The sequence below is a fragment of the Schistocerca nitens genome, chromosome 1, assembly GCF_023898315.1.
Source record: "Schistocerca nitens isolate TAMUIC-IGC-003100 chromosome 1, iqSchNite1.1, whole genome shotgun sequence".
In the NCBI taxonomy this organism is placed as follows: domain Eukaryota; kingdom Metazoa; phylum Arthropoda; class Insecta; order Orthoptera; family Acrididae; genus Schistocerca; species Schistocerca nitens.
The window spans coordinates 858,254,038-858,276,685 of record NC_064614.1 but is presented as its reverse complement, the minus strand read 5'-3'; the positions used below and the strand labels follow the sequence as shown (position 1 = coordinate 858,276,685).

Sequence of the window (22,648 nt, the reverse complement as noted above, 5' to 3'; positions counted from 1 at the left end):
TCATTTGCGCTGTGTTCAGCTGTATCTGTAGTTAGTGGTGGTGTATAAAGTCTGCATGCAGCATTGGCTCGTGCACTTCTGCTACTATGAACTTCCATCTAAATCTCTCACTGAACCCTCGATGAACTGTTACTTATTGTTCACCATATGTCTTAATTGGTGAGTTGTTGTAGCAGTTAAATGAAGTGCTGCACCCACTATTTCCACTTCATTCTGTTTATACGGGAGCACACTGGTGTCTAAGCCCGTGTCAACTAGGTAACACCAGTTTGCTTGTATTACCTGAAGGTTCTGGGACAATGTAAGTAAGCAAACATTTATCTTTGTCTGTTCAGTTCTGTCTAAACTTTCCCACATAATTAGTCTGACCATGGATGCAGAAACTTGTTCGTCTCCTGTAACCTTACGCTCAGCTACTACGGTTGCAGTGGTCATCTCCTCATTTATATCTTGGTAACTTTCAGAAAACGTGGCCTGCTGCTGTGCCTGTTGTTGGTGGCTGAGCTCGTTTGGGAACAGCCAAGGCGAATTGTACCTTGTAGCTCTTTTGCTAAACTGTTGATGGCACCGACATATCTATTCATCTCGTCCCCTGGTACCTACCTCTTTCGTCTGGCGGATCCCTGCTTCTTCGCCACTAGTGTTGACAGCTGCTTCTGCATTGCATCAGTCTGTAGCTTCAGATGATGGAGTTGCGCATTTGCGCATACGTTCCCTCTCAGTACTTGCCTTGTAGCTGCAGCCTACCTCTTGCTGTCGTCATCCACACCTTGCGTTATCACTGCTGCACCTTCTTGTCCTGCAATTTTGTGTACTGTGTCTGCCACCGACATCACAGAGGTGATGTCATCAGTGCTACACATGACTATCATCGTTTTTACTGACAGTGGCAGCTGTGTGAGCCATATATACCTTAGTGTGTCATTCAACATCATCTTCTCCTCTACGATACTTTGGAGATGTCATGAAAACTCAGAAGGGGTCCCATCACCAATAACTTCAGAGTGAAGGACCTGCTGTATCTGTTAGTGTATGGATTTGCGTAGAAGTTGTCTTACCAAGTCTCTCAAGAGTCGGTACGTGTCTTGTGTGGGCGATTTGAATATCATATCTGCCACTGTTTCTGCCGCTGGTGCGTCCAGGCTGTTGACAGCCACCACAAACTTAATGTGATCTTCTGTAACATTGTTCTGTGTGAATATTAGATCCAACATGATAACCCATAGCTTGGGCTTCTCTGGTAGGAATTTTTGTACTTGTGTCTTAATTCATGGGCCAGTGACCACATAGGTGTGAAGTCTTATTGTCCTGAAATTCATGGGCCAGCAACCACATAGGTGTGAAGTCTTATTGTACTGAACTGTAATTTTCATTTGCAAATTTTTAATTTGTTTCTCCAACTGTCCCTGTAGCTGTCAAATTTATTGTTCTATCTGATTGTGTTTTTCTTCATAACATGAAGTAAATCACTCACTTCCAGCCATGCTTGACTTTGCCATTTTGTCTTGCTTTTCTGGGGTCACCGTCTAATAGGTATAACTCATTGCATTATCTCTGTAGATGCACACAATTGTAAGCACAATAACTATTTATTTCTCTCAAAAACTCAGTTCAACAACTTCATAACAGAAACAATAATAGAGCACTGTCAAAACTAAAACTAGCAAAGAATAAATATATTAAATCTCAGCAAAAGAATAATAAAAATGTCTTTCTAGTTGGCATTCTGTAGTAGATGCTTCCCACAAATTTAGCTAGACAAATTGTATTGACCTTCAAAAACTACTGTTTATGCATACCCTGCTTTTCAGCATATTTACTTATTGTTTTGACAGTCCTCCAGTCAGTGTTGCCATTGTCGTGGAGGCATGTGGTTGGGTGTCTGTGTGTGGGAATGCATGTACTGACTACTAGAAGAAGGGCCAGAGAGCTCAAAAGCTAGTGTATATAATTTCCTACAGAATCTGTCAAAACAATGTGTTCACACTTTGTCAGACTGTACTGGGATATCGGTATTATCACTTGATTTGAATTACACTTATGTTGCAATATGGTCTTTGGCTCAACGGATGTTAGTACTTTAATCAAAATATGAGAAAATGACATTGCTTGAGCACTCTTGACATTCAAGCTGTGAAAATACATTCTGAATTGATTTCTCAAGTTTGATAATGCTGTTGAGGAGTTTGAAATAGAACTGCCAAACTGTGTACCAATTGAATGCAATACAGATAAGTTTGATGTGCATCAGTGATTTGTGATATTCACAAAGGAAGATTGAGAAGAGCATATAAGCTTGAAGTTCTGCTTCATCAGCTTTCGTGTTGAAAAAATTTGTTACTTCTCCACAGAAGTCTGCTATGCAATGTGCACATGAAATGTGAAATGAGGATTAGCAGTACAGTATTGTAAAAGCTGCTAAGTGGAAAGTATACATCCCATGATTACTGCGCGTGATTTATGATGATAGTCCTGATAGTCAAATACAATTTTGCAAATTATATAAGGAGATGGTAACTGAAGATGAACAATTTGTGAGGAAAGTAGTGTGGTCTAATGAGGCTCAGTTTAAACTTAATGGAACAATGAATCAGCATAATTGCATCTTCTGGGCACCAGAAAATCTGCATGTTCATGCAGATAAGTTGGTTAGTCTACCAGGCATTCATGTGTGGTGTGCACTATTGTGTAAGGGCTCTGTAGACCCTTTTTCATTGATGGTATTGTCATTGGTGAAGTGTACCTGAAAATTTCCAATGAATAAAATGTACAGCCAACCTGGAAATGTTATGCAAATTAATTTTACCAGCTCTATGTGTGCTTTATGGAGCTGATGAAGAGGGGTCTCCTATCAGCAAGCCATACGAGCTTTCCTGGGTGACAACCTGCAGGGTCATTGGATTGGACAAAGAGTGCCTACCAAGTTCCCCTCATGCTCTGCAGATCTAGTCCTTATAGACTTTCACTTGTGGGAAGCTGTGAAACATCAAGCCTTATCAGTGTAAACTGTGGACAGTGGAGGATAAGGTGAGATTACTTTGACATGTGCTGTGATCTCTACTCAAACAGTGACTTATGTAGCTGCAGCAATGCTCCTCGTTCCACTATGTTTCTGGCTGCCAGACATTTTGCACATTGAACATAACAGTATGCTTAATTGAAAGCAGTACTACATGTGTGATCCATATTTAAACATAAAATAAATATATGTAATAAATAGTTTTAGTTGCTTTAATTCCTTTTTTTTTTTTGTGGATTCTTTATTAAGTTTTCCTGTGCACCACACTTCAGTCTGCTGTGGGTCAGTGGTAGCCTCTCCTGTATTTCATGTATTATAGTTACTCTTGATTGTCCTAAAAGACAGATTTTCCTTCTTTCCACTTTTCCAAAAGATGACTTTTCATTTTATCTACATCTCTGTTGTGGACAGGGCCAAAGTGGTATCCAACAATATTACATATTCAAAGCAGGCTTCATCAACACTTCCTTTCTCATCCTTGCCCTATTGTACCAATGAAGCTGTTTGATGAATGTGACTGTAGTGAAAGGGCAGCCTCATCATCATCATCATCATCATCATGTAAGGAAACATCAAATGTCAGTCCATTGTTTTGCTCTATAAATGGCACACCTTCAGTTGTGAAGTTGTCTATGATTTCTGCAACAAAATTAATATGTGTAAATAATAGCACAAAGAAATCCCCTATGCTTTCATGTACCTTGTATAAAATTTAGTCAAATGGGCTCATATAATGATACTTACCAGTCACAACTTTTAGTAGTTCTCATTCTTTGACTCTTGAATATTGTAATTTGATTGTCATTCTGTAGCACTCCTAGAGGTGTCACACTATCAGTTGTCGCTTCACCAACATAATGAACACACCTGTTACTTGCTCCTCTGTATAGTATTTTGCACTTTGGCATTAAGCAGCTGCAGTGGAGCAGAGTGAGTGACAGGTAACCAGTGTGCAAGCAGAGCAATAACACCATTGCTAGAAACATTTACAACTAGATTTCCCTGCTAGAGAAACAAGCTACTGTTCTAGCAAAACAACATGTACAGTAAATTGGTAAGCCACTACATCTCCCTATAGCTGCACCTCTAGGTGACTGGCAGCTGTCCCATTCTGCAGTTTCCACACCACAACATGACGCTATGCCCAAAAACCTTTCAAACATGTAGAAAATAATTCATAAGTAATTCTTACAATTGTCAGTATGAATAGATTAGTACAATGCATACTTTATGGAGGTGGCTGCTTCTGCCTGTTAGAGCATAGCATCTCTGGGGCTCTCCTTCATGGTGGGATTTAGAGAACTCTGTGCATGAATGTAAGAATGAATGAATGACTTGATTTAGAGCAGGGGTAGTCAACATTTTTTACCTAACACCCACTTTTGTATCTCTATTAACAGTAAAATTTTCTAACCACCCACTGATTCCACAGTAATGGTGATTTACGAGGTAGGGAAATAACTTTAATTTATAAAAATTATAAAGCTGAGTTACAGCAAGTTAAAGCATGTAATAATGATTACTAACCAAAGTCATTACGTCAAAATTTTGTGAAAACTTAATGAAAATGTTTTTAAAACCACCTCTTACCCTCCATGAAATATGGAATGCCCACTAGTGGGCAGTAGGGACCTGGTTGTTGACCACTAATTTAGTGTATCATTTCATTCCTCCAAATCTTACACTCGTTTGTATTCACTGTACACATCATTAATAAGAATATTTTACAAACAACGAAATCTGGTGTTGGTTTGATTTAGAGTATTAGTAGACTTGAGATCTTTTTTCCTATATACAGGTAATATAACAGTTTAAACAAATAATAGTATATAATGGCTTGCAGCTGTGTAGTAAATGACATCACATCACAGTATGTAGTTGCAAACTTACGTGTAACTATGATAATGTTGAGGAGCAACATTAAAAAAAAAATTACTTTTGCTTTATTTCTTTTTATGCAGTATTTGGAACTGGCACGTACTCTTAAATATTATGGATTCTTGCAATTTCGACCATGCATTTGTGATTATCCAAAGCCTGGATCTCGTGTATTGGTTAGCGCAGGAAACCGTGAACTTAATTTAAGAGTTAGACTCTCAGATGGTCAAGATATGAGAGAAGGCAGTTTCAAAGTTACTCGTATGAGATGTTGGCGTATAACCACGTTACATAATGTAAGTTTTGGAACAAGGTAAAGTTAAAATATTCTTTAGCATAGTACTTGGAATTGTGCATGTACGTGTGCTCTTATTGAAACTAATAATACCAGTTACAAATGGGCACAGCTTTACTTAACATTTCTTGTAATGCCAAGAAGACTTTTTTGTGAGTGTCCAGTTTTTAATCAGTCTCTCACCTTACAAACTACTGTTAGTGCATGGGAATAAATTTTTCTTACTTAAGATTGTTATGAATGAGAACTTCTGTATTGGCTAGTTTATCAGCAGCTTTGCTGGCATATCGATGGACTCTTATTATATGTACTCAGTATGTAATAAATGTTATGTCAACTGCTTCAAACTGTGACCACATTATTTTGGAGTACCAGTAAATAACAAGTCATGGGCCCAGGAGACACAATTTGCTAAAGATTATTGAAATGCAAAAGTCAACAATCTGAAGCAAGAGAAAATACAATACATAACATTAGAAACATGGCTACTTTCAGCACAAATTCATTACCATAAGAAGTTATGGGAAAGTGTCTCAGAGAAAATAACGCAGAATAGATGAAAGTGTTCACTACTGGAGCAACTTACTTGCATCTGCAGAATGCACAAGCATGAAAGAAGACTGGGATAAATTGAAGGAGATGTATAACCAGGGGCTTTGTAGAAGTAGTGATTTTCTGAAAACACCCCTCACAACACGACTGGAGAAGTGCTCATCAAGATGATTTGTAAGAGCAGATTTATGTTAGATGCCATTAAATTAATTAATTTCAAACAATGGAAACTCCAGGTAGGGATATCAACAATGTGGGAAAAGATAGATTGCTACTTACTGTAAAAATGACATGATAAGTTGCAGACAGGCACAATTAAAAGACACATAAGCTTTTGGCCACAGCCTTTCTGATGGAGGCTGTGGCTGAAAGCTTATGTGTAAGTGTCTTTTAATTGTGCCTATCTGCAGCTTAGTATGTTACCTTTATGGTAAGTAGCAATGTATCTTTTCCTACAAGTTAATTAATTTGTCACTTTAAGTGTTAAGGAAAAATGTATCACAAGACTGAAGAAAGAAATTTATGGCTTAAAGCCAGTTAATAACAACTGGTATATTAAGCTAAATGAAGCACTGTATGTATAGCACAAATCCCAGATAGATACAACATGGAGGACTGAAATCCAAGATTGCTGATACATCTGGACAGTCACACATGACTGACAAAGAGAGAATGCAAGGAGAAATTTTTGTATCATACTTGATAGAAACAAGTTTAACACAATGAAAAAGTGAAGGTGCTAATGTTTATGACCACTGAAATAACAGTGATGTGGAAGATGTGCAACTTTAGTTCAGAGCTGTGGCCAACATATTACCAGAACAGGCCATAGTTGCTAATTTCTACACTATGTGATCAAAAGTATCCGCACACCCCCAAAAACATACGTTTTTCATATTAGGTGCATTGTGCTGCCACCTACTGCCAGGTACTCCATATCAGAGACCTCAGGAGTCAGTAGATATTGTGAGAGAGCAGAATGAGGCACTCCGCGGAACTCATGCACTTCAAATGTGGTCAGGTGATTGGGTGTCACTTGTGTCATACATCTGTCCATGAGATTCCCACACTCCTAAACATCCCTAGGTCCACTGTTTCCAACTGATAGCGAAGTGAAAACTTGGAGGGACACGTACAGCACAAAACTGTACAGGCCGACCAAATCTGTTGACTGACAGAGACTGCGGACAGTTGAAGGAGGTCGTAACATGTAATAGGCAGACATCAATCCAGACCATCACACAGGAATTCCAGACTGCATCAGGATCCACTGTAAGTACTATGACAGATGTCAGGAGATGAGAAAACTTGGATTTCATGGTCGAGTGGCTGCTCATAAGCCACACATCACGCCAGTAGATGCCAAACGATGCCTCGCTTGGTGTAAGGAGCGTAAACATTGGACGATTGAACAGGGGAAAAATGTTGTGTCAAGTGACAAATCTCGGTACACAATGTGGTGATCTGATGGCAGGGTGTGGGTATGGCGAATGCCCAGTGAACATTATCTGTCAGCATGTGTTGTGCCAACAGTAAAATTCGGAGGCAGTGGTGTTATGTTGTGGTGTTGTTTTTAATGCAGGGGGCTTGCACCCCTTGTTGTTTTGCATGGCACTATCACAGCACAAGCCTACATTGATGTTTTAAGCACCTTCTTGCTTCCCACTGTTGAAGAGCAGTTCGGGGATGGCAGTTGCATCTTTCAACACGATCGAGCACCTGTTCGTAATGCATTGCCTGTGACGGAGTGGTTACACGAGAATAACATCCCTCTAATGGACTGGCCTGCACAGAGTCCTGACCTGAATAGTACAGAGCACCTGTGGGATGTTTTGGAATGCCGACTTCGTGCTGGGCCTCACCGACCGACTTTAGTACCTCTCGTCAGTGCAGCACTCCATGAAGAATGGGCTACCATTTCCCAAGAATCTTTCCAGCACGTGATTGAACGTATGCCTGCGAGAGTGGAAGCTGTCATCAAGGCTCAGGGTGGGCCAACACCATATTGAATTCCAGCATTACCAATGGAGGGCGCCATGAACTTGTAAATCATTTTCAGCCAGGTGTCCGGATACTTTTGGAGATGTGAGTACAAGAGCAGACATTTGTCCCTCTCAGTGTAATATCTGAGTGAGTCCTTCATCCTTTCCAAGCTTCCCAACCAATCATTCTCCATGAGGAATGAAACTGAAAACTCTGAACGCTAGATAGTTTTCTTTTGCTTTCAGATATGGAATTTCGCCACTTGGTGGTAAGCACTGGCCATCCTTTCTGTTTCCTGGTATTTTAAAAATGTTCTTAATTGAATTTTTCTTACTTCACCACTTATTTTCTTTATAATTTATTTTTATAGATTTAAAATATTTTACAGATTAGTGATTCAGGAATGAGAAAACTTTGCATACCTTATACACAACAATATTTTTGGAAAGACCATTTAGTTTACAAATGTTTTACCACCTTCTGAAAACCATTGGCAACTGCAGGACTCTCTCTTTAAGAAAACAGTAAAAGCTGTAATTTGTAAGAGCCTCTGTTTGGTCTACTTTTTTTATCATTAACTGTTTAACATCATTAGTCACTTAAGGTTTTGATGTGAATATGCTATGAGTACTTGAGGCAGTCACTACTTGCCTTCCTTTTGTTACAGTGGTCCCAGATAATCACTGATATTACAATTAGAAAAAAACTGTGGATAATGGAGACTTTAAATAGTGCTGTAATTATTTCTTTAATTTTGCTTGAAAAGGATCTGCTCCTTCTGAATTTGCAGTTTTGCCCATAACGCTAAAATCTCCATTCAGTGGGTGTCCATCCTAGCATCGATCTGTTTTGCATCTTCATTTAATAACTTTTCCACCCAATGAAAAAATAAGTAGTTTCCTTTACCCATTGACACTTCTTCTTCATTCGCTCAGAGTGATTTCCTGTATTTCTGTTGTCCTCATGTGCAAATTCATGAAGAACATCTATTTCAACGATTTATACTTTTTATTCAAGCTTACTGCTGTTTCTGTATTTAGACATGCTATAATATACTAGCAGAGTATTATTATAGTCAGTTTCCGGTCGGAAAAAAATGTTTGATCCATGTAGCCTTATACCCCTCCAGTCTCTGTACCGTCACTCAGAATAGATTACAGGCTATTTTGTTCTTTTGTTGTCATTGGGCAGTTTTAACCTATGACCTGTGCTGTCATTGGCCTCTCCATAGGTAACATTAAACTTTTTAAGCTACACAGGCAGACAACTTGTCATTTCAACTTGCTGCCCTCTCCACCCTCTACTACTAATTCTGGCATAGAATAATACCTTTCGACCTTCTTTCTGCAGGGTGTTCAGAAATTTCCATTACAAACTTCTAGGACTTGTAGGCGGGAGTGAGTACATAATATTTTGAATAGGAAACCATTCCCAGAGATGTACTGTTTCGTTTAGTGACATTTGCAATTCACATGTTGAACTCATCCCTTCTGCTTAAGGAAGTGACTTCGGCGTGATGCAGTACAGTTCTTGGGTAGCAATTCAAAAGGAAACATAACGAAAAATCCATTGCTCACTTCAGCACATTTATTTATATTAACAGTAAAACATTATGTGTTTACTGTATTCCAGAGCAAAAACCAATCTGGTGTACTGTACATACAGAACAGTATTGGTGTGTCACAACAGTGTTTCAATGTGGTGCCCTCCAGCATTGTTACAAACATTGTACCTCTGAAGCATATTCTGGTACACACTCTCCATCCCATCTTGAGCCTCTTCAATTTCTAGAGCAGCAGCCAGAACTCATGTCAGCAGATCTTCTGTCACTACAGGAGTCTCCCAAATTAAACATTGCACAGACCATGATAAGTGTATGTTTTGTTGTGTTTCCTTTTGGATTATTACCTAGTAACTATACTGTACCGAGCGTAATTCAATTCATCAAGCAGAAGTGAATGCAATAAACATATGAATTGAAACCATCATAGAATGGAAACAGTACATTTTCAGGCATGGGTTCCTATTCAAAATATTATGTACTCATTCCCCTCTGCAAGTCCTAGAAGTTTGTAATGGGAATTTCCGAACACCACGTACATTTTTCTTTTTCTCTCATTCTTTTTTTTTGTGTTTATTCTTATTCTTTCTGTCATCAAGTTGTTATTTTAGACCATCCATCCTTTCAGCATACTGGTATGCTCTTCCAGTCCATCTGTAATGACTTTATCATAATCAGAACATTAAACCCTAATTTCTTACCTTCCATCCTTCCTTTCTTCTTCCAGCTCTGTTCCTGGTATACCCATCTGTTGTGTATTAAAGGCACATTGCTGCTTGAATTTATGGAATAATTAATAGTGTGGGGTTCCTTTATGTGTAAATGGTTCAATTAATTAACTGAGCTAGGTGCCACATTGGCTATTACAAGTCAATTAAAACATGCTACTATGTGCATACAACCCTGAAAGAGAGATGAGCTGACAGAAATGTGATATGGAAATCAGACATCTTAGGCGATGAAAGATTAACATTATGAAGTACATGTATTAAACAATTGGAAATCATCTTAAATAAAGTGACAAATCTTTAAAATTTAATAACTTGCTGAGGAAATCTGTTTGCATTGGAAACATGCAATTCCAAGCGTCATAAAAAAAGTACCACATATTTTAATGTCTGTTTACAGTTTCATGCTGGAAGGAAGCTGTGCTCTTATTAATCAAACTGAAATTTACTTATTGTGCTCAGTCTTCTTGCAGATACTCTCCTTCACAATTGATACACTGTTCCTAACGTTGTTTCCACTTCCAAGAAGCACCACCTTTGAATTTTTTTTATCTCATCTACTGTTGCAAATCTTCGTCCTTTCAACTGGGTTTTCAACTTTGGAAATAAAAAAAAAAAGAGTCTGCAGGGGACAGGTTTGGAGAGTACGGAGGATTGAGGCAGCACAGTGATTTTTTTTTTTTTTTGGTGCAATATTCATGCACCAACTAGGATGAGTGTGCGGGTGTGTTATCGTGAAGCAAGAATTGTCTGCCACATTTCAGGCCTTTTCCTTCTCACATGTTTTCACAGGTGTCACAACACAGCCTGATAGTATCATTGATTAACAGTTTGTCCCTGTAGCATGAATTCATGATGAACTAATACTTCAAATTCAAAGAAAACTATCAGCATGGCTTTGACATTTGACCTGATCTGACTAGATTTTTTGCTCTTGGAGAACCTTTCCCAACCCAGCGTGAAGATTGAACCTTGCTCTCAACATCATAACTGTAGACCCATGTCTCATCGCCAATTATGATTCTCTTAAGGAACATCTCATTCTCACTTGCGCAGTCCAAAAGCTCTTCACAAATTGTGAGGTGAAGGTCTTTATGGTCTTGACTCAAGAGCCAGGGGACATATTTGGCAGCAACATGATGCATTTCAAGATGCTTTGTCAGGATTTCATGACATGATCCAACTGAGATGTTACATTCTTCTTCAATTTCTCAGACTGTCAGTCTTCAATTGGCATGCACAATTTCATTGACATACCTGACATGAGCATTGTCAGTGGATGTCTGAGGGAATTCTGAATGAGGGTCATTTTTAATTTCTGTCTGGCCATTTCTAAACTGTGTGACCCATTTGTAACACCAAGTACAGCTTAAGCACTCATCACCATAGGTTCCTGCATCATTTGCGGTGTCTCTATAAAGGTTTTCTTGAGTTTTTTGCAAAATTTAATGGAGACGTGCTGCTCCTCTAACTCTGCCATCTCAAAATTTGCAAACTGTGTGACACAGCTTCTCCTCAATACAGCACTGAACAGTTACTAACAGAATACAACAATAAAGCCTCTGGCATTAAACACAGGCATATGCAGGGATGCCAAACGCATTTCGCTCCGACACACCATTGGTGCAAAATTACGGATGTTCTGGAATTTTTTGAACAGATCTTGTACATTTGTGTAGTAGAGCACGTTGTGTTACAACAGTGGCATTTGGGCAAGTGCTATCATGTTGGAAAACACACCATGGAATTCTGTTCATGAGTGGCAACACGACAGGTCAAATCACCAGATTGACGTAAAATTTTGCAGCCAGTTGTGTGAGATAACCACCAGTGGTCTTGCTGTCATATTAAATTACATCCCAGACCATAACTCTAGGTGTAGGCCCAGTGTGTGTAGCATGCAGACAGGTTGGTTGCAGGCCCTCAACTGACCTCCTTCTGACCCTCACACGGCCATCATTGGCAATGAAGCAGAACCAGCTTTCATCAGGAAACACAACAGACCTTCATCCTGCCCTCCAATAATCTTTTGCTTGAACCATTTAAGTCGCAAATGGTGTTGGTTCGGGGTCAGTGGAACGCACGCTACAGGGGTGTGACTCCCAGACATCCTTGAAGTAACCAATCTGTAACAGTTTGTTGTGTTATGGTGGTGCTAACTGATGCTCAGATTTCTCCTGCAGATGCACTACAATGCACCAGAGCCATATGCAAAACATAATGGTCTTCTCACTCAATAGTGTCACATTGCCATCTGGAGCCTAGTCTTCTTGTGATCATACAGTCTCATAACCACTGCTGTCAGCAGTCACTTACAGTAGCTACATTCCTGCCATGTCTTTCTGCAATAGCATAGAAGGAACATTCAGATTCTTGTAGCCCTGTTACAAGGCCTCATTCAAACTCAGTGAGATGTTGATAATGGCACATTTGTCTCCTTGAAGTCATTCTTGACTAACTTCAATTCATCATGTCCAGTCTCAAAGGTAACTAACGCTCACAAGCATCCTCATAATGGTGCTGATAGTGCCCGTCTTATGCGATTGACTTAAAATTTGAATAAATGTTGTTTTTCAGATGTAGGAACTCATCCACCAACCTTAGTTTATGTTGGACACAACTCCTCCTTTTTATTTTCTCTCTCTCTCTCTCTCTCTCTCTCTCTCTCTCTCTGTGTGTGTGTGTGTGTGTGTGTCTGTCTGTCTGTCTGTCTGTCTTGAGACATAAAGCACGGTACAGTATAGTTACAGATTCATATAAGGAATATGCTGTTTTTTCATCATTATTGCACTGGTGTTATTATTGTTACAATTATACAGTTAACAGTGCATTTCATTTTCAGCATGGTGAAGGCAGCAGCGTTCACAGTAATAGTAGCAGTACCTCAGACAACTCACAGCCACAGTTGGAGCTTTCATTTGAATATCTTATGTCAAAGGACAAGCTCCAGTGGATTACAATTGCAAGTGAGCAAGCAATTCTGATGTCTGTGTGCCTTCAGGCTATGGTTGATGAATTATTACTCAAAAAGACTGGAATGAAGAGAAGACAGGTGTGTACCTTGTTGTTTTCATAATAATAATATGGGGTTGAGTGGTCTAGTGGTAAAGTATGGGCCTGGAAAGTGAAAGGCCATGGGACCGAATTGTGGCTCAACCACGGAATATTCCAGTCTTCCATTAACCTAGCCTTTGCCTATCAATAATGCGAAAATTTGCCAGGAATGAGACATGGCTTGCATCTACATTAAAATGTAGGTCTGCTTTCCCCAGTAGTGTTACTAAGATAGCTTAAGGACACACAAGTTGTTGATGTGGCAGCGAATGGAAAGACTTGTACTACTCTGTTGAGCCACATGGAATTATTATTCTCATAATAATATTAATGTTGTATGTCAGTATTATTTTGCTGTCATCAGTTTTAGAGCATTTAGAAATTTTTGCTCTTAGATTTCATTTTGTGATAAAAGTTAGAAATCTGTTGTTCAGCATAAATAACTCAACTTGCCTGCTGTATTCAATAATCTCTTGTGCATATCTCAAAATAATAGAATAGAACAGAGTAATAGAAAAGAATAGTAATCAGAGCCAAAATGCAAAAGATAATCGAATGTTACAAACACTTTTGAAGTTTTTATTGGGCCAAAATAAATTTGGTGACACTGTTCGCATTGACACAAGCATTCAGGCCAAGCTTGAATCTTATGCAGTTTGGAAGAGGTGGTGTATGGGTTATTAGTAATGTAAGCATATGACTTCCAGTGGGTGTGCTTCCTAAATATTGGTAGACAAAATAGACTAGTGGGGTACATGGTGTCAAGAACAGAAGTAGGGAACTCGGTAGTGGAGAACAAAGACTAACAAAGAGTTACAAATGTTAACTGTTTACAGATATGACTAGAAGAATTTTGATACACTGATTATTATGTGTGCCATTGCAGACTAATGAAAATAGGTAAAAATACCTCACATGTACTCATTTCATTGAATTGGAAACATTTAATAGAATATTCTAAAATATTGCACAAGTGTGTGGAACCCATACCAAATAGAACTAACAAGGGATACTGAATGTATACAGAGGAGGGCAGCATGAATGGTCACAGGTTTGATCTGTGGGTGTGTGTCGAGATACATATACTATCCCGAGAAAATCTATTAACAAAGTTTCAAGAACTGGCTTTAAATGATGACTCTTAGGAATATACTACAATCCTGTATGTATTGTTCACATAGGGATCATGAGGATAAGATTAGAATGCATGCACAGAGACACTCAATCAATCATTCTTCCCCTGCTCCATATGTTAATGGAACGGGAAGAAATCCTAATAACTGATACAAAGGGACATACCCTCTTCAAGCACTTTGATGGTTTTCAGAGTATAGATGTAAATGTAGATGTAGAATAGGTGTGTTGTGATGAAAGAATCATAGAGATGGAAATGGTGTTAGAAGATTAGATGGTAATTGTAATTTGAAAGATGAAATATTAAAAGAATAGATTTGAGGCAAATGAAAGAGGAAGGTGGTGGAGAGGAAGTGGTGTTTAAGAGTGCTAGGTAGATGTTGCAAACTTCATTATATTGTATGGAAGTATATATTTTTCTGGTGATGCTGAATAATGTATAATAATATGTTTTTATTCTTTATTTTAACCCTTTGATTGCTGGAGGCGCACCATATGCTTGGTGTGCTAAGGCGCTGCGACCTGCGGCGTAATCCGGCTACCTGCGCTGCATGCCTGTCCCTTGGTGCCGCTGCCAGGAACGGAGCGGCCCATGCTGCCCAACCCACCCTGTGCTGAATACTTCTCAGCTGATTATGACTTGCACAGAGCCAGAATGAATTTTTGGCGACTTTGAACTGTAATATCTCAGGCAATACTTTTTGTAAAGAAATAAAAATTGGCCATCTTGTACAGCTCTATGCGTTCTCTTAAGGATAATAATGACAAGAATTTTATGAGCTATATTGAACCAGAAAATTGTAGGTAAATCGGCCAAAAAAATAGGTACCTGAAAAAATTTCGAAGTTTGGCTTCTTGCATCTCCTGATCTAATGCTATGACAAACATGAAACTTGGCATGTAGTAACCTAACAACACAAGGCTCTTAAGTATAAAGTTTCATTTCTGTAGCACTTTCCAGTACTGAATGAATTTAGCGCAAAATTGAAAAGATTTTGTAAAAACGTCAAAAATGCCGTGTTTTATTCTGATTTTGCTAAAAAACTGTGGTCTATAAAACATACCAAGTTGTATAATTGGAATGAAAGTTGGACGTGAAAGTCAAGCCCAAAAACAATGTAAACTTTGGCTTCGCATATCTGGTAGAGTGAATGTATGATGAAAATGAAATTTAGAGGGCAATAGATTGATAGCACAACAATATTTATTTATTTATTTATTTCCTGTGTATATAACAAAGTTTTCGGCCATTGTTGGAAAATTTAGCTTACATTACACATATACAGTAAAATATTTACATTCTTTCATAACATCATATGGATCAGACACATGTCTGTACACACTATTTTTCAAAAGGGCATTACAAGTAGATTCCTCTACAGTGTAACACAATTTAGCTTATATTTATAATAGTACAGTACACATAATACAGTGTATAACTACATTCTTTCATACCACTGATAGATCGGAGACATTGTCTATATACAGTATTTTCGAAGATGGCGGTACAACTTAAAGTCCTCTATAGAGTAACAACACTTCTCTATTAATAATTGCTTCAGTCTACTCTTTAGCATATTTAGATTTCCTTTCTTGAGTTCACAGGATAGTGCATTGTAGAAAATTGCTCCCATTCTATGTTGCCTTTTTATTGTTCACAATTCTGTGAAAATTTGCCCTTCCCCGTGTATAATAGTTGTGTATGTTACTGTTTACTACTAACTCCGTCTACAGGCCGCAAACGACCCATCGGGACCATCCGACCGCCGTATCATCCTCAGGTGAGGATGCGGATAGGAGGGGCATGGGGTCAGCACACCGCTCTCCCGGTCGTTATGACGGTTTTCTTTGACCGGAGCCGCTACTATTCGGTCGAGTAGCTCCTCAATTGGCATCACGAGGCTGAGTGCACCCCGAAAAATGGCAACAGCACGTGGCGGCGGGATGGTGACCCATCCAAGCGCCGGCCACGCCCGACAGCGCTTAACTTCGGTGATCGCACGGGAACCGGTGTATCCACTGTGGCAAGGCCGTTGCCCGTATGTTACTGTTTGTCGTATTAAATTTGGGATTTTGTTTCATGAACATGGCTGTCTGCAGTATATACATGGAGTACACTGTAAGAATTTTATATTTTCTAAAGATGTCTCTACAAGGCTCTCTTCATTACCTTGGCTACCATTCTTACTGCCTTTTTTTGTGATCTAAAAAGTCTACCTATATGAACTGCTGATGCCCCACCCCATATCTCAATATCATACTGAAGGTGCGGATGAATCAACCCAAAATATATCTGCCTTAAAGTATCATGGTCCAAGAAGGCTGAGACCTATTTCAGTAGATACATATTTGTACTGATTTTCTTGCATATATTATCTACATGTTCTTTCCATGATAAGTGTTCATCAACAACGATGCCCAAAAATTTATGTGAATTTGTATATGCAACACCCAATGGGGATGTAAATACAGTATCAGTTATGGCAGCATTATAACTGAGGATGAACTTCATTATTACCGTTTTGTCTTTATTTACAAGAAGCTTGTTTGCTGTAAGGTATGCGGACAGGGTATTGAAACTGATCTCAGTACCGTTAGCTGCAGACTGCATATCTCTGCCACACCTGATGAAGGATATGTCATCGGCATAGCTTACAACCATGCAATTTTTGGGTTCAAATAAGTTATTTACATACACAGGGAACAGAAAAGGCCCTAGTATGCTTCCTTGAGGCATGCCACATTGAAGTGTCCTGAAGGTTGATTTGGTTGTTAGGAACTGCTCATTATTTTTATAAGTTAGCTTTACACACTGTTTCCTGTCTTTCAAATAGGAGGTAAGTAGTTTCAAGGCTAGTCCTCTCAACCTTACACAGAAGAATGGTATGATTCACAGTATCATATCTAGGAAAGTGCCTATTACCTTGTCACTTTTGTCCAGCTTATTTAATATTTCATGTATAAAAGATGCTACTGCTGTTGTAGTAGATCTCCCTTTTCTAAATCCATGTTGTAGGTTGTTTAACAGATTGTGTTTGGTGAAATATGATTCAACTTGATTTAGTGTTACTCTCTGTAACAATTTGCCTAGTTCTGAGGTTAATGATATTGGCCTGTAGTTTTTAGTGTCAGTTTTTAATCCCTTTTTATGCACTGGTATAATTTCAGTAATTTTCATAAGGTCAGGGAATACACCATTACTGAGGGAGGTATTTATCAAGTGAGTCAGGGGTTTCACTAATTCAGCCCTGCATTCCTTTAGCACTTTAGGTGAAATGTCATCCCAGCCATGAGACATTTTTGGTCGAAGTGCTGATACGATTGCTAGGACGTCCCTCTCAGTAATGCCGTGGATATAAAAGGACTGGCTAGATTTTCCAAGACTAAAATTTTGTGGCTTGACATAAACTTCCTTTGTACCAACTGTACTGAACTTTTGTATAAATTTCTCACACACTTCTTTTGGGTCATTTATTTCTTCACCATTTTCTTTTAATGTTATGTTGCTGTGTTCACAAAATTCTGTTTCCCACTTTCTTTATGGGTTATTTTCCAGGCAGTGTTACTGATACAGCTAGAGTTCCTTATGTCACAGGTATATTTCTGTGCTTTTAGGTTAGTCAAGGACTCTCATTATGTTTTTCTGAGAAGTTTATATTTTGTTGAGAAATATTGTAGTTTAGTATCTAAAGTATATAGCAATCTTTCATTTTCTCCCTCAGTTCAATAATTTCAGAAGGGAGATTCTCGGCTTTATGGTTTACAGCTTTATTTACTTTTTTAACTAAAGGACAGGTTTCATTTAAAGTGTTACTGAATGACTTATAGAAATATTCCCATTTTTCATTTGCTTCAGATGCATTGTACACTGGTTCCCATTTTTTATTCCCTAGTGCCATCTTAAGCTTAGAATAATTAAATTTTCTTTTACATATAACTTTATCACTTTCAGTTACATCTATGTTCCCTACACCAATTTCCATAGTAAGAGCTCTGTAATCACAGATTTAGTTTTCTAAGGTGTTTTCATTTACTTTCTCTTTTCCTACATTTGTGAGAACATGGTCAATACATGTCTTCGTATTTGCAGTGGCTCTTGTAGGTTCTGAGTTCATTTGTTTAAAGTTATAACTCTGTAATACATCCATATAGTGCAAATAATTAACACTATTATTTAATGAGTCTATGTTGATGTCTCCAACAAGCAACAAGTGTTGTTTATACACTGCTGTCCCCTCCAGCAAGTCCTCTGGGCAATTTAGAAACTCTTCTGTGTTACTTCCAGGTGACCTATACAGTGCTGCTGTTATAAGGCTGTTGTTTCCATACTTTAGGTTTACTGCTGCAACCTCAAATACCATTTCAGTACTCAGATCATACACTCCTGGAAATGGAAAAAAGAACACATTGACACCGGTGTGTCAGACCCACCATACTTGCTCCGGACACTGCGAGAGGGCTGTACAAGCAATGATCACACGCACGGCACAGCCAACGGTGTTGGCCGTCGAATGGCGCTAGCTGCGCAGCATTTGTGCACCGCCGCCGTCAGTGTCAGCCAGTTTGCCGTGGCATACGGAGCTCCATCGCATTCTTTAACACTGGTAGCATGCCGCGACAGCGTGGACGTGAACCGTATGTGCAGTTGGCGGACTTTGAGCGAGGGCATATAGTGGGCATGCGGGAGGCCGGGTGGACGTACTGTCGAAATGCTCAACACGTGGGGCGTGAGGTCTCCACAGTACATCGATGTTGTCGCCAGTGGTCGGCGGAAGGTGCACGTGCCCGTCGACCTGGGACCGGACCGCAGCGACGCACGGATGCACGCCAAGACCGTAGGATCCTACGCAGTGCCGTAGGGGACCGCACCGCCACTTCCCAGCAAATTAGGGACACTGTTGCTCCTGGGGTATCGGCGAGGACCATTCGCAACCGTCTCCATGAAGCTGGGCTACGGTCCCGCACACCGTTAGGCCGTCTTCCGCTCACGCCCCAACATCGTGCAGCCCGCCTCCAGTGGTGTCGCGACAGGCGTGAATGGAGGGACGAATGGAGACGTGTCGTCTTCAGCGATGAGAGTCGCTTCTGCCTTGGTGCCAATGATGGTCGTATGCGTGTTTGGCGCCGTGCAGGTGAGCGCCACAATCAGGACTGCATACGACCGAGGCACACAGGGCCAACACCCGGCATCATGGTGTGGGGAGCGATCTCCTACACTGGCCGTACAGCACTGGTGATCGTCGAGGGGACACTGAATAGTGCACGGTACATCCAAACCGTCATCGAACCCATCGTTCTACCATTCCTAGACCTGCAAGGGAACTTGCTGTTCCAACAGGACAATGCACGTCCGCATGTATCCCGTGCCACCCAACATGCTCTAGAAGGTGTAAGTCAACTACCCTGGCCAGCAAGATCTCCGGATCTGTCCCCCATTGAGCATGTTTGGGACTGGATGAAGCGTCGTCTCACGCGGTCTGCACGTCCAGCACGAACGCTGGTCCAACTGAGGTGCCAGGTGGAAATGGCATGGCATGCCATTCCACAGGACTACATCAAGCATCTCTACGATCGTCTCCATGGGAGAATAGCAGCCTGCATTGCTGCGAAAGGTGGATATACACTGTACTAGTGCCGACATTGTGCATGCTCTGTTGCCTGTGTCTATGTGCCTGTGGTTCTGTCAGTGTGATCATGTGATGTATCTGACCCCAGGAATGTGTCAGTAAAGTTTCCCCTTCCTGGGACAATGAATTCACGGTGTTCTTATTTCAATTTCCAGGAGTGTATATCCATTTCACTTTTTCACATTTTACATCATTTCTACTATAAATGCCTGCCCCACCACTTTTGTGTGTCTTTCTGCAGTACAAGTTTATAAGTTTGTAATTTTTTAGCCTGTAACCATATGCTTCCTCTTCTTTGCATCTCAATTCACTCGCTAGGAAGAGGTGTGGCTTAGTTTCATTTAGGTAAACACTCAACTGCTCTGTTTTATTAATTACATACTGGACATTCTGAGATGCAAGGGTTAATTTATTATGCTTTCCTCTAAAGAAACATCATTGTTTACTTTGTGACTGAGAATTCTGTTTAATTCATCTTTTTCTTTGATAATTACCCATATTTTGTCGCACAAGAATTTTTTGCCTACTGTGGGCTTTATTATACTGGTGCAATGTACTCGGCATAATTACATTTGCTGCAGTACATATATTGTGCCTTCTCAATCACCAAGTCCATTCATTTGCCAGTAAACCGCTACATATGAAGCAGTCAGGCAGTGTTTGAATAGTTTTACACCTGTTACATCTATTTCCCATCCTTCTTTTTGATATGGGATTTGGAGAGGCACTGGCAAATTAAAAAATAGATTTTTTTTAGTAATTCTTTTAGAAGTGTCAATAAATTTTCTCAGATTTAGTTCCCAATGATTAGTAATGTTTTTTTTGTATGATAAGTCTCAAAGCAGGGTACAACACGTAATGGAACACTTCAAGTTTTGCATTGGTATCTAGTTTCCCAGCGTACTATCTGTTTCATGCAAACCACACATCTGCACATTAGCGTACTTTTCTGCAAATTTTCACTCACAATAAGAGATGGAAAATGTCTCCCTGTGAATTACAGAGGATTCTCATCTTCGTAGCACCTTCCCCTACCAGCTTCTTTCCGTTCTGTAGCATATTTTTCTACCTCTCCCTTACAAGCGAAAGGTGAACCTCTGTGAGTGCCATTTTTCGCCCTGTTACTGACTGGGGGAGAGCATGAGCATGTAGAATGATGCACAAGTCCAGAATGTGAAAAAAATATTTCTTGTACCATTTCACAGTCTTACGCACTGACCCCACTGAGCTCAGTAACATGTCACAATGGTCAAGTGCACCCATACTCGAATTGCAGTCTACAATAACATTGCGGTTTCTTTCTTTCTTTCTCTCTCTCTCTCTCTCTCTTTTTTTTGCCAGTATTTCTGTCAGTCTTCTCTATGTCAACCATTTGTTTTGTGTGACTTGTAGTTAACATGCACACCTCTCTCTTACTGCACCACTTGATAGCAAGGATCTTATCAGTGGACTTAAACTCAGTTTCTCCTTGTTTTAATTTCTTCTGCAGTTTGGCATGTTGCGCCTATTCTTAGGAACAGTGCCACATGCGGCTGTTTCATGGTTGTGAAACCAGAGGAACAGGGCCAGGCTGGAGTACCGATTATCGACATATAAAATATGACCCTGTTCAAAATACGGTCCCATAAGAGTTGCCACTACGTCGCCACATTTTCCTAAATTGTGGAACACAATTTCTGTTGTTGCACCTGTATATATAATAAAATCCAAAGTATACCCACTCTGACAGTCACACAGTACAAAAGTCTTCATTCTGAATCTACTTCGCTTGGTTGGAGTAAGCTGCTTAAAAGATAATCATCCTTTGAACAGCAAGAGCTTGTGATGTGGCCGAAATGAATTACGAAACATATTACAATATTTGTCAACAATTGTCCTAATCTTGAATAAACTGTCACCTCCAGTCTCGCAGAGTTCTCACTGAAGTGTAACATGCTCAGAAGTAGTCAAACAGGACATAATTTTGCTGAAAACTGGTGTGTTCAAAAGTGTATCTCCAGACCAACAACAACTTAATATTAACTTCTTAACTTGGGTCATTAGAAGGCAAACAGCAACAAAACAATACATTTCCTCAAATCCAGTGTCTTTCCACTTTGACAGTCGAGAATTCACAGATTTTGTAGTATTTTCTCTGGTGTAAACGTAAAAATGACTTGTTTCATCTGCAGTAAATTACAACAGTTCTTCAGACATAATTATTACAAAAAATGAAAGAATGCTTGGGTCAGTATCTAATCATCAAAGTAATGGTTTAATGGCTAGAAATCTGTTTCTTTCCAGTCAAATGTGTCACTTCAGTGTGCTCTTTTCAGAACCGTTTCACTGTCACTTTCTGATTCCTCAGATTCAGAGGAACTGCTGACTGTAATTCTTGCTCTCCCCTCTGATGTAAAGGGCCGAGGACTACAGCTTTGAGATTCTGTTGAAGACTCACCACTGCTAGCAACATCAGATAGTTCACACTCACTGTCGCTCTTAGTGAGCATATCCAGGGTCTCTTTATCTGTGCAACCATGGCGACGTGACATGAAAACTGACGAAAACACGGGAATTTAAGGCGAATTCTGCAAAGAGGGAACACAGCAACAAACATATATGCACTCTCGAACTATATATTCAGACCACTGAACAGCTACTGGGAAAGCAGGGTGGAAAGACAGCTCTGCGTGTTTACACGTCTGTCGCATTTGTGTAGCTGTGACACAGTGCGCCTAGCAGTGGAAAGGCCGGTGGCACGGTACGCGTCAACACGTCCTTAGTGCTGTAGAGAAGACCAAAGGTCCGCACTTAAACACGTCATGCGCACCAGAGGAA

At 39.8% G+C, this 22,648-nt stretch overlaps 1 protein-coding gene across 1 annotated transcript in view; it reads left to right on the top strand.

Annotated features, from left to right (window-relative positions):
* Positions 1 to 22,648, top strand: part of LOC126263503 (sorting nexin-17) — a 92,232-nt gene that overhangs the window by 66,305 nt on the left and 3,279 nt on the right. The window contains exons 7-8 of the mRNA XM_049960599.1: positions 4,981 to 5,193; positions 12,859 to 13,068. Of these exons, the coding sequence (XP_049816556.1) occupies positions 4,981 to 5,193; positions 12,859 to 13,068 (423 nt within the window). The remainder of the gene's footprint in view (positions 1 to 4,980; positions 5,194 to 12,858; positions 13,069 to 22,648) is intronic.